General features: G+C 48.2%; 1 protein-coding gene across 3 annotated transcripts in view; it reads right to left on the bottom strand.

The window, feature by feature from the left end:
• YTHDC2 (YTH N6-methyladenosine RNA binding protein C2) overlaps positions 1–5,635 on the bottom strand; it is a gene marked incomplete at its 5' end in the record, with an annotated part of 41,710 nt that extends 36,075 nt beyond the window's left edge. For 2 of the 3 annotated variants that reach the window (XR_014230680.1, XM_082336171.1), the window contains 3 exons: positions 584–780; positions 4,935–5,025; positions 5,437–5,635. Coding sequence is in view for 1 of the 3 variants with exons in the window: in XM_082336171.1 (XP_082192297.1) it covers positions 584–780; positions 4,935–5,025; positions 5,437–5,635 (487 nt within the window). The remainder of the gene's footprint in view (positions 1–583; positions 781–4,934; positions 5,026–5,436) is intronic. The other variant, XR_014230681.1, reaches the window with a different exon arrangement.
• Between the last annotated feature and the right edge of the window lie 7,903 nt (positions 5,636–13,538).

Here is a 13,538-nt window from a genome sequence, read left to right as displayed (position 1 = left end):
AACACATCAGAAGTTTGTCTTCCAGTGAACTCTTTCATATTCTAGAAATCAAGAAGTCCAGATAGTAGTCTCTTAGGGACGAAATCTATTTTAGAAGACAACGAAACAAAAAATAAACTTATTTTATCAAGAACAGTAATTTCTACAAGCAGAACACCCAGTCTCATTTTCTCGTAAGGGTGCTCTTATATGACAGTCACGGTAACACTCCTCTCTTCAATCTCACCTTATGGGACTTGCAGGAACTCACATTTTAGAAATGTACTCCCAAATAAATTTGTTTGGAACTGGCTCAAAGATTCAAAAGTAACTTGCCATAAGGGAGACATTGGAATGTGGGTGACATGACTGCCTAAGCTCCTCATGACACCAGTTTTAAGAGACCCTATATTAACAATTAAAAGTCAAGAAAATTAATGGATTTGTTTGGAGGAGGGAGTTTCAGTTGGGACAGGAGTGGAGACAGAAAAGTTTTTGTTTTGTCATTGGGTTGTAGGTTGGTTTTTTGTTGTGGTTTTTTGTTGTTGTTTTTTTTAAGCGGTGTTGATTCACCAGTCCATATCAGAAGACACACTGAACGTACCAGATTCAACAGCACACACACTTCCTCGCTCTGTCTTTGGCAGAAGTTCTGTTCGTTCTTTATTTGTGACAGGAAATCTCTGAATTAAACTCCGAACAGCATGTTTCGTGCTGGGAGCCAAGCAACAAGTCATTACTGCACGTGTTAGCTCTGATCCATCCTTCTTCCTTACAGTCAGGTATCGATTTGCTCCTTTTCTGGGAGGAAAAAAAAAAAAAATTATTTTAGGAATAAGTAACCTATTTACCACTTTCATGATCTTTCACCATAATTCTTTCAAGATGGCTGTCAGATTACTTTCAAATATAATGTCATAACTAGAAACTTCCAAATAATGTCCTATGTAGCATAACGCACGTGAAAATAACAGAAGCATCCAGAATATCCACCACCAAAACCACCCGCTATTCACACGAGGTAGTGCAGCACAGACACTGCAGACTTCAGATGACTATGCCCAGCACAACCTTACAATCAGACCTCCGTAATGCAACGCTGTTCTGCTGCCTTTCTGTTAAAGGTCTATCACTGCATTTGCTTCCCAAAAGACAGCCAGTTCCATTAATCGCTCTATCAATCAATACTGAGAGGCATTACACGAAACTGATTTCGAGACTAATATAAGAGATTTAGAGGTTAAAGATCAACAAATAGACATAACAGACAAACAAGCAGCCCTCTAGTGATATTCCAAGCCTTAACGAAATCCAGTAAAACAAATTAGATTCCCAGGTTGTTTGTTATCAAAGATTGACAACATAGAATTAGAGCCAAAACACTTAATCATAACACCGCATTTGTTCTCAGACTGAACTCAGATACTGAAATGCAAAGAACTGCTGGAAATATGTTTGAAACTGAACTGTCTTGTGCCTGGGCTACAACGACGTATCAACACTTTGAAAATGTCTTCTCAGGATAAGAAAAGAAGCTCACAGTAAGAGCCCAGTGTCCCGTCCCTGGCAGGGGTGGCATAGTGGTGTGTGTGTACGGGGTGCAGGTACCCAGGTGCTGGCAGAGGCAGCCTCTGTGAGGAGAGGCCGGGTATCTGTATCTGTGCCGGATACAGCCGGCTCCAAGAGACCCACCACCGGGCACAGCTGAGCCCCTCAGCCACGACAGTGGTGACTCTAATAACATATTTAAGAAAGAGAAAAAACGCTGCACAGCAGCTGTGAGAAAAAGGAGTGAGAAAAATGTGGGAGAAACAGCCCTGCAGACACTAAGGTCAGTGAAAAAGGAGAGGGAGCAGGTGCTCCAGGTGCTGGAGGAGAGTTCCTCTGCAGCCCATGGAAGAGACCACAGTAGAGCAGGTTTGTCCTGAAGGAACTTCAGCCTGAGGGAGACACCCCATGCTATTTTCTCCCCACGTTTTGTTGAGGACGTTTTAAGCAGCTTAGAACCACAGAATCACAGGATTGTTGACACTGGAAGGGACCTCTGGAGGTACTCTGGTGGAAACCCCTGCTCAAGCAGGGTCAAGTTGCCCAGGACCATGTACAGACGGCTTCTGAATATCTCCAAGGAGGGAGACTCCACAACCTCTGTGGGCAAGCTGTGCCAGTGCTCCATCACCCTCACAGTCTGTGCCCATCGCCTCTGCTCCTGGCAGTGGGCACGACCAAAAAGAGCCAGGCTCCGTCCTCTTTTCACCCTCCCTTCAGGTATTTACATACATTGACAAGATCCCCCTGAGCCTTCTCTTCTCCAGGCTGAACAGTCCCAGCTCTCTCAGCCTCTCCTCATAGGAGAGATGCTCCAGTTCCTTCATCATCTTGTTGGCCCTTCACTGAACTCTCTCCAATGTGTCCATGTCTCTCTCCTACTGGTGATCCCAGCACTGGACCCAGCGCTCCAGGTGTAGCCTCGCTAGTGCTGAGTAAAGGGGAAGGATCACCTCCCCTGACCTGCTGGCAACACTCCTCCTAATTGGGGGGGATAGTGGGGAGCTGGAGAGACAGCCCTGACGCTATGTGAGCACTGCTCAGCAGCAGCCAAAACACTGCCGCGTTATCAACACTGTTCTAGCTACAAATACAAAACACAGTACTAGGAGGGCTGCTATGGGGAATGTTACCTCCATCCCAGCCAGACGCAATGTAGTACATGCTAACAATGTCTAGAGGAAAACATACTACCTATGAAGTGTTTATAGGAAGTTCTCTGTAAGTATTCAACATACGCTTGCTTAACTCAAAGGAAAAAACGAAGGACACAAAATACTGTCCTATGGTTCCCAAGCAATAGCTTCCCTTATTTATCCACTCAGTGCAACAAGTACAGCTACAGTAATGAATATTAACATTTAAATTATACTCTTATCTAGAAATTCAATGATGAAAGTCAATCATGATCAAGCTTTAAAAGACTGATCATGTCAAAAGTTATTGCAAGCATAAATACTGAGGAAATCCCAGGAGACTAAACACGAGTAGAACATTTGACTTCTTTTTAAAAGGAAATCTATGTTTCTTACATGTGCAATATATTATTATAGTAAAAAAAAAAAATATATAGTTTATGCTTCCTGGGTGAACATTCCCTTCTTCTCAGCTGTTTAAATTTCAGTTCCACTATTCTCCAAGCTTCACCCTGAACACTCCACAAGTAAAAAAAAAAAAAAAAAAGAAAAAAACCAAACAAACAAACCACAACCAAAAATGGGGGGGTGATTGCTGCACTCTGCACTGCACTGGTGCAGCCCCACCTCGAGTCCTGTGTGCAGTTTTGGGTGCCTCAGTATCAGAAGGACATCAGACTATTGGAGTGTGTCCAGAGGAGGGCAACCAAGATGGTGAAAGACCTCAAGGGCAAGACTTAGGAGGAGCGGCTGAGGTCACTTGGGTTGTTCAGCTTGGAGAAGAGAAGGCTGAGGAGTGCCCTCATGGCAGTCTACACGTGCCTTAAGGGGGGCAGCGGACAGGGAGGTGCTGATCTCCTCTCTCTGGTGACCAGCGACAGGACACGAGGAAATGGAATGAAGCTGTGTCAGGGGAAGTTCAGATTGGACATTAGGAAAAGGTTCTTCGCTGAGAAGGTGGTTGGTCCCTGGAACAGGCTCCTTAGGGAAGTGGTCACAGCACCAAGCCTGTCAGAGTTCAAGGAGCGTCTGAATGGTGCCTTTAGTCATATGGTTTAGTTTTAGGTAGCCCTGTGAGGAGCAGGGAGTTGTACTCGATGATCCTTATGGATCCCTTCCAACTTCAGATTTTCTACGATTCTATGAAAACAACCACCAAAAATGCCACAGAATCTACTAGGGAGCTGCTCAGAGACACTTACAAAGCTCTACAATGAATCAACAAGGATTCAAGCAGCGTTTACTAGTTACAGTTAAGCACAGGCACCATACAACTCAAGCATGTTCCTGCTAACCATTCACACATATCTGACAAGGCTTTCTAACACCCCATGTTCCCAAAATACGATGCAAAGACACGCAAGTTCAGCCAAATTTATTGTCTCAGGCATCTGTGGCAAAAATCAGCTATACCACTCCCAAGACTGGAACCACACTGGTAGCATAACTTCACTTGAACAGCACTACATTTGAATAAGATCTGAAACCAAGCTACACATTCAACACAATCAGTGCTATACAGCACTTACTCCCTAATTAAGTATAGATCAGAGAACTAGCATTTTATACTACCTTTGCAAGAATCATGAAGTACCACCAAAAATGAGGAACAGCGAATGCTGCTACCATTTTACAACAGTCCCCGCCCCCCCCCCCCCCCCCCCACATTATACATGACACTCCATCTATCTGGGGTTTTCCTGCAGCTTTTCCTTTCCTGTTGCTTTGCTACCTGAACTCCCAAGGGAACTGGATTCTCAGCTTTCACACAAGCTCATCAGGTCAATGAACACGGGTTTTCTCTTCAAAAGATCAGCGCAAAGTTAAGAGAAAGAAACATCATCATACCTGCATATGAACCCTCTTCTCCTGCACTTCTCAACAGAAGCGCTCTTTCGGACGTGCTACTCTAGCTTACATTTTATCTACCAAGGTATGAGATTCTATGCAAAACCCTTGGGCACACAATAGTGCATGGAAAACAGAACCGATCTTGGTGAGAAGTCTTTTTTATGGACCCATGAAATCCACAAAACAGCACAAGGGCAAGCTATCTCAAACTAAGCACATCACAAGTTTTTTTAAGCAGACATAAAGCAGAGCACAAAGATACTTATTTTTATCCTACTTTTAAAACTTTTTTCCCTTGTACTATTCCCCGCAACAGTGCAGGATATGCTAGAGAAACAGATCATTTTAGTGCTAGTCATGAAATTCCACACATTTGCACCAAAAAAAGAAATAATAAATAAAAATCAGGCTCCAACTTACCCTTTACTCTTAGATATCAGTCCAAGAGACTGACAGAGCCGGTGAACAAATGCTCTTTCAGTACTAGTGAAAGAAGAAGGAAATTCCATTTCTAGAAAGATAATTAAAAAAAGCAAACATAACAACACAACATGCAGTATTCTTGACATACTATCTCGATGTTACAAGTTTTTCAGTCCCCAAACCTATCTCGTTCGCCCGTGAACAACAGGACCGACGGCAGTGCTGTATCTTCATACCTGTAAGCGACGCGGGGTTCACGAGCAAGCCGTCTTATTCGGGCAGAAAGGAGCTGAGGAGCGGCTTCAGCCGCTGAACCGACCGAGAGCCTCGGGGCCTAGATGCCCGTCACCCCCACCCGGGGCCTCGCCTCCCCGCGCCGGCCCAGGCCCGCTGCCCGCGGCCGCCCCGGCTCCCCGCAGCCCCGCGCCCGCCTCGCTGCCGGCCCCGCCCGGGCGCACCTGGCAGGCGGCCGCCCCGCCGCCGGGCTGCCGCTACGCACCTTTCTCCTCTCCGTACCGGAACCGCTCCAGGGCGAGGTTCACCGCGATCTCCACCTCCTCGTCGACGCGGATATCCTTCAGCCCCTTCCCTCGGCCGCGGCCCGCCGCGGGGCCGGCGGAGGCGGCCGCGGCGGGGGTGGCCGAGCCCCCCGGGCCTCCGGCGGGCTGCCGCGGGGAGACGCTACTGGGCCGCGACATGGCTCCGCGACCGGCGGTGTCGCGGCGACGGCGGGGGGGGGACGGGCGGCGCGGGAACAGCGGGCGCAGCAGCGCCTGCCAGCAGCGGGCCCGCGGCGGCGCAGCGTCGTGACGCCAGGGCGCGGGGGGCGCGGCAAGAGGCGGATCCGGGGGCGGGGGCGGGGGCGCAGGCCGGCCGCCTGCCCCCTGGCCCCACCGGCCGCCTCCCCTCAACGGCGGGCTGCGGCAGCGGGGCGGTCGGGCCGTTCTTCTTCCTCGGGCGTCCGAGGCGCAGGTCCCCGCGGGGGGAGGCGCCGGCGTCCCGGCCCGGGGAGGGGGAGGGTTATTGTCAGTCAGGGCCGCCCTGGGAGCAGTCAGCAGGAGGAAGCGGCGCGGGCGGTGGGGCGCGCTGGCGGCGGTCCTCAGCGCTGTTAGGCCGGTGGAGGTGGCAGCTGAGCGGTGAGACCTGCCGTCCTCCGCCGGGAGGGGTGGCGAACGGGCTCTGCCGGTGGCCCAGGCACAATTAGGGTGGGGTGGTGCGTCCCCAAAATTGATGTCAGCTAGGTACAAAGTTGTATTAGAAATGGAAGGAAATTGGTTTGTGTTTTCATTAGGCTATTAAAGCGTGTGTCACTGAAATAGTGTACAATCTGCAGTGACTAAAAAAGTCGCATTGATACCTGCCTCGTTATAAGTTACGTAATTTAATTGAATGACATTAAATGTGGGTAGGTAAGATCATTGCAGTCCTCACACTGTAGAGTATTACCTGCCCTCAATTTCGTAAAATGCAAGTAATTTTTCAAGATGGCACTCCAAGGGGAAGTTGTTCAGCCATTTAACATTACAGGGGATTTGTTGGTGTCTTGAGTATTCTTTAGATCAGTAAGTAACCCTTTGGCTGAAACGATTGTCTTTTCCTGCTGTCCTTTGACTCCATGCTGAGGACATGAAAAAAAACCAAAACCCTCTTGGACATGACACAGGATTAGCTACTGAAGGTTGCTACCTTGGAAATGTCATTCAGTCAGAAGAAGAATACTTTGAAGAAGAGCAAATTATTCCTCAAGTGTGAACGTAAGTGGAGAACTAAATAAATAGCAAATAAACTGACTGTCTGATGTAGCTGCTGGAAAAATATCTCTTAAGACTCCTCTACCAAAGCTGTATACAGAGCTCACTTCAGCATAATTCTGCACTGAGAAGCGGCACTGGAGCTGAAGGTTTGCTCTATTGTAAGGTTGCTTTCAGAATTTTCTCAGTTTTTTTAATCCAGGTACCTTCCTATATATCTGTCATGCTTTAACCCCAGCAGCAACTGAGCACCACACAGCCACTCGCTCCCCCTCCCCCTCCTGCTGGGATGGGGGAGAGAATCAGAAGGGCAAAAGCAAGAAACTTCATGGGTTGAGATAAGAACAGTTTAATAATTGAAATAAAATAAATTATTATTGTTGTTGTTATTTGTAGTGAAAAGGAAAACAACAGTAACAAAGAGAGGAGCAAAATTCGGGAAAAACAAGTGATGCAACAGCTCACCACCCACCGACTGACGCCCAGCCAATCCCCCAGCAGCGATCGATGCCCCCCAGCCACCTCCCCCCAGCTTATATACTGAGCATGATATCATATGGTATGGAGTAGCTTCTTGTGCACCTGGCAGAGCATGGGAAGCTGAAAAGTCCGTGACTAGTGTAAGCACTACTTAGCAACTACTAAAACATCAGCGTGTTATCAACATTATTCTCATACTAAATCGAAAACACAGCACTATACCAGCTATTAGGAAGAAAATTAACTCTATCCCAGCTGAAACCAGGACAATTTCCATCCCTTATTCCATACCGTATACATCATGCCCAGGTCCTGTACTTTCCAATACATTCCAGTTCATCACCACCACTTTTCCTGTCTTTTGATATATACACACAGATATCATTCTCTAAGTCTATGGGCCATTCCTCTAAAACGTCCATTGAGTTCATTCAGTCCACGACTTTGGACTCCATCTGTCATAACAGTCTTTGAGGGCAGGAGAGATGGCGTGTGGTGCTGGATTGCTGCATGCTGAAGCCAGTTCTGGTTCCATCACCTCTGCACTTTGCTCGGTTTCCTCAAAGTTTGTTCTTCATTAATCTGGGTGATTCTTACTGTAATACCATTGATATGGCATATAGCTACCATACAAGTGATGATATATAGTATTATATAGCAATTACATCATACAATTCAGTTCATTGGCTATTTTCACTCAAAATCAAATCTCCTTGAGGTATACATTGGACTTCCCCATCCTTCCGCATCACGCACCAAGTGCACCCAGGCCCTTGAGCAAAAGCCATCCCACGGATGGGTTTGCCTTTCCCTGAGGCAGCATTAACCCAGACTGCCTTCTCCAGCGTATTTTTTATGTGCACTACAGGGACTTTATCCCCTTCTAGAGTACATACATGTTTTGACTGGGCAGGGCCAGCTCGATTGGCAGATGCCCTAGAGTTGACTAACCAGGTGGCTTTTGCTAAATGTGTATTCCGATGTTTGAATATCCCAGCACCTGTTGCTCTCAGTGTAGTCTTCTGCAATCCATTGTATTGTTCAATTTTCCCAGAGGCTGGTGCATGATAGGGGATGTGATATACCCACTCAATGCCATGCTCTTTGGCCCAGGTGTCCATGAGGTTGTTTTGGAAATGAGTCCCCTTGTCTGACTCAATTCTTTCTGGGGTGCCGTGTCACCATAAGACCCAGGATGTCACCGTAAGACCTTGGGTTCAAGGCCCAGGATAGCCTTCTGGGCAGTGGCATGGGGCATGGGATAAGTTTCCAGTCATCCAGTGGTTGCTTCCACCATTGTAAGCACATGGCGCTTGCCTTTTTGGGTTTGTGGGAGTGTGATATAATCAATCTGCCAGCCTTCCCCGTATTTATATTTCAGCTATCATCCTCCATACCAGAGAGGCTTTAACCACTTGGCTCGCTTGATTACAGCGCATGTTTTGCATTCATGGATGACTTGTGCAATAGCGCCCATGGTCAAGTCCACTCCTCGATCATGAGCCCGTCTATATGTTGCATCTCTTCCTTGGTGGCCTGAGGTGTCGTGGGCCCACCAAGCTAGAAATAGTTCACCCTTATGTTGCCAGTCCAGATCCACCTGAGCTGCTTCAATCTTAGCAGCCTGATCTGCCTGCTGATTGTTTTGATGTTCTTCAGTGGCCCGACTCTTGGGTACGTGAGCATCCACGTGACGTACTTTTACAACCAGGTTCTCTACCCGGCCAGCAATATCTTGCCACAATGTGGCAGCCCAGATGGGTTTTCCTCTGTGCTGCTGTGGTGGTGCATTCACACCCCTCCAACTCTTTTCTTCTTGTGCACCTGGCAGAGCATTGGACGTGAAGCTGCTTTACAATCTCAGTAACTCCCATCAAAACTTGGCCTTTGCGTAACAAGTTTGGCGGTTAAGTGTCCCTTGACCATATCAAAACTCTTACATGGCTGAAGGGGGAGCAGCACTGCCTGTCCCAGGGAGGCAGCCCTGACAACTTTGGAACACACTTCTTGTCTGTACTAGTCACCACCTGGCAGCCTTAAGGCCTGTCTTATCTAGGCTGTAACTCAGGAGGATCTGTACCAGCATCACTGGAATTTTTGAGAACTTTAGTAATCTTCAACACAGGCTGTGAAAGTAGAAGGGAAATTTACTGATGCCTAAAGTCAATCATCTCATGACCCTATAAACAGCGATGCCAAGTTGAGACCCTTTGAGCTCTCCTGGACCGCAGTGGGCTGCACCAGAATCTCCCGCTGAGCGGGACGCCTCTCAGAGCAGCGAACTCGAGCTGATCTCTGGTGCTCCTTGCTCCTCAAGGTTCGACCCTCGCCCGTTGAGACAGTCATTTAAAGTGAGCATTTCGCTAAACCCGGGAGAATTTTTATTGGTACCTTTAACTGCGCGTATAATGAGTACTTAGGCCTATTGTGCATGTGTGATATAAATATTGTAGTAAGCCTCATTTAATCACTTTGTAGATGCTAGATTAATTAATGATTAGTTATTGCTAAATTTTGTGATTCTCTCCTTGCTGCAAACAAACCTTAAACTGTTGCTAGACATGTATAATCCTCCTTTTCCTCCTTGTATTTTCTTCCAACTCAACTTTCTTTCTTTCTCTTTATATATATATATTCCATTCATTTAATAAGTAATAGAGTGAACCTTGCCATCGAACTCTGTTAAATCACACTTTTATAGATTTCTATTAAAATCACTATTTGCAAATATCTTTGATGGTGATTTTTTAAGTGGCTTAACCACTCATCCATGACAGCTGCCAGTTGCTCTGCTTCCATTGCTGTAACCACCCCCACAGGGCATTTGCTGCCATCCATGAGTCAGTATAGAGATAGACCCCTGGCCACTTTTCTGGTTCAGCAGTATCCAAAGCCAGCTGGATGGCTTTCACCTCTGAAGACTGACTCGGTTCACCTTTTCCTTCAGCAGTTTCTACAACCTCTCGTACAGAACTGCACACAGCAGCTTTCCACCTGCAGTGCTTCCCCACGAGATGGTAGGACCCATCAGTGAACAGGGTGTATTTCTTCTCATTTTCTGGCAGTTTATTATACGGTGGGGCCTACTCAGCATATGTCACCTCCTCCTCTGGCGATATTCCAAAGTCTTTGCCTTCTGGCCAGTCCATGATCACTTCCAAGATTCCTGGGCGACTAGGGTTTCCTATTCGGGCCTGTTGTGTGATCAGTGCGACCCACTGACTCCACGTAGCATCAGTTGCATGATGTGTACGGGAGACCCTCCCTTTGAACATCCAGCCCAGCACCGGCAGTTGGGGTGCCAGGAGAAACTGTCCTTCAGTACCAACCACTTCTGAAGCAGCTCAAACCCCTTCATATGCTGCCAATATCTCTTTCTCGGTTGGAGTATAGCCAGCCTCAGATCCTCTGTATCCCTGACTCCAAAACCCTAGGGGTCGACCTCAAGTCTCCCCTGGTGCTTTCTGCTAGAGGGTCCAGGTAGGGCCGTTCTCCCTGGCTGTAGTGTAGAGCAATGGGATGGTACGCCAAAGTTCAAGGAGGTGCATGCTACTGAGATTCCTCAGGCTGCTCCACGAGGCAACGGGCACAATGAACCACACTTGAAGTGTTTCTACACAAATGCACACAGCCTGAGGAACAAGCAAGAGGAGCTGGATGCCTTGGCCCACTCCCAGAGATGTGACATCATAGGCATAAGCGAAACCTGGTGGGATGAGTCCTGTGACTGGTGTGCCATGATGGATGGTTCCAGGCTCTTGAGGAGGAATAGGCAGGGCAGGCGAGGTGGCGGGGTGGCATTGTATGTAGTGGAGGGGCTGGAATGCGTGGAGGTACCAGTTGGTGATAGCACACTTGAGAGCCTCTGGGTAAGGATTAAGGGACAGACAAATAAAGTGGATGTCGTTGTGGGAGTCTGCTATAGGCCACCCAGCCAGGATGACGGCACGGATGAGTTATTCTTTAAGGAACTAAGGGATGCTTCCAAGTCATCTGCCCTTGTCCTTATGGGGGACTTCAACTTGCCAGACGTCAACTGGGAATACCACACAGCTGGTACAAACAGGTCCAGAAGATTCCTGAACCAGCTGGATGATAACTTCTTGGTACAGGTACTTAAGGAACCAACCAGGAAAGGTGCCTTCCTTGATTTGCTGCTTACTAACAGAGAGCATCTCATGGGTGAAGTGGCGACTGGTGGCTGCCTTGGCCACAGCAGCCATGAAGCAGTCAAGTTTAAAATCTGTGGTAACAGGAGGAAAACTGCCAGTAGGACCTCAACTCTGGATATGAGGAGAGCTGACTTCAGGCTGCTCAGGGAACTACTTAGCAAGGTCCCCCGGGAAAAAGCTTTTGAAGGTGCTGGGGTCCATCGGTGCTGGTCACTTTTTAAGTACCACCTCCTAAGAGCACAGGAGCAGGCAATTCCAAACTGTCGGAAGTCAAGCAGGCGAGGTAGAAGGCCGGCTTGGCTGAGTAGGGATCTTATGCTAGAACTAAGACAAAAAAAGAAAATGTATGAGCAGTGGAAGCAAGGTCAGGCGACGTGGGAGGACTACAGGGATGCTGTTCGCCACTGTAGGGAGGAAATACACGTGGCCAAAGCTCAACTGGAGCTGAAGCTGCCCAGTACTGTGAGGGACAATAAAAAGGGCTTTTTAAAATATATAAATAGCAAAAGGCAGGCCAGAAATAACATTGGCCTGTTTCTTGATGAGCACGGTCACCTCACAAACAGGGACATAGACAAAGCAGAGACGTTTAATGCTTTCTTCGCCTCAGTCTTCAACACTGATCCCGGGGTTTCAAGAGCCCTGGGCTAGAGAACCATGACTGCAAGAACGACAAACTCCCAACCAACCCCAAACCTGTGCAGGATTTGCGGGTCCATCTGGATCCCTATAAGTCAATGGGACCTGGTGGGAGTCATCCCAGGGTACTGAAAGAGCTGGCTGATGTCATAGCGAGACCTCTCTCAATGATTTTTCAATGCTCTTGGGAATCTGGAGAGGTCCCAGTTGACTGCAAGCTGGCCAATGTTGTCCCAGTCTTCAAGAAGGGCAACAGGGGTGACCCCAGTAACTACAGACCTGCTAGTCTCACCTCTGTGCCTGGCAAAATCATGGGGAAGATCATTCTGGGAGTTATTGAAAAGCACCTGAAAGACAATGCAGTCATTGGTACCAGCCAGCATGGATTCACGAGGGGAAAGTCCAGCTTGACTAACTTCATTTCCTTCTATGACAAGGTTACCCACCTAGCTGACCAAGGGAAGCCAGTCGATGTAATCTTTTTGGACTTCAGTAAAGCCTTCAATACTGTCTCTCACAGTATCCTCCTGGACAAAATGTCCAGCATACAGCTGGATAAACACATAAGGCAATGGGTGAGCCATTGGCTGATGGGTTGGGCTCAAAGGGTTATAGTAATGGGGTTACATCGGGCTGGCGACCAGTCACTAGCGGGGTTCCGCCAGGATCCATCTTAGGGACGGTGCTCTTTAATGTCTTCATAAATGACTTGGATGCAGGACTGGATGGTTTGTTATCAAAGTTTGCTGATGACACAAAATTGGGAGGAGGTGTTGACACTCTCGAGGTCAGAGAGGCCCTGCAGAGAGATCTGGACAAATCAGAGAGCTGGGCAATCACCAACCGTATGAAGTTTAACACGGGCAAGTGCTGGATTTTGCACCTGGGACATGGCAACCCTGGATGTACATACAGACTGGGGAACGAGAGGCTGGAGAGCAGCCCCGCGGAGAGGGATCTAGGGGTTCTGGTCAACGGCAAGTTGAATATGAGCCAACAGTGTGCCCTGGCAGCCAGGAGGACCAACCGTGTCCTGGGGTGCATCAAGCACTGTATTGCTAGCCGGTCGAGGGAGGCAATTGTCCCGCTCTACTCTGCACTGGTGTGGCCTCATCTTGAGTCCTGTGTGCAGTTTTGGGTGCCACAGTGCAAAAAGGATACAAAGCTACTCGAAAGTGTCCAGAGGAGAGCCACAAAGATGTAAAGGGTTTAGAGGGGAAGCTGCATGAGGAGCGGCTGAAGCCACTTGGTCTGTTCAGCCTGGAGAAGAGAAAACTGAGGGGAGACCTCATCGCGGTCTACAGCTTCCTCACAAGGGAAGGAGGAGGGGCAGGTGCTGATCTCTTCTCCCTGATGACCAATGGTAGAACCCGAGGGAACGGCAGGAAGATATGCCAGGGGAGGTTTAGGTTGGACATTAGGAAAAGGTTCTTCACCCAGAGGGTGGTGGAGCATTGGAACAAGCTTCCCCAGGAGGTAGTCACGGTGCCAAGCCTGACAATATTCAAGGAGCATTTGGACCCCACAGGGTGCCCCATGGTGTGTACTCTCTATATTTT

This window comes from Platalea leucorodia, assembly GCF_965183815.1.
Source record: "Platalea leucorodia genome assembly, chromosome: Z".
Lineage (NCBI taxonomy): Eukaryota > Metazoa > Chordata > Aves > Pelecaniformes > Threskiornithidae > Platalea > Platalea leucorodia.
Note: the sequence above shows the minus strand (reverse complement) of the source record. Positions and strands in the feature narration are given on the sequence as shown.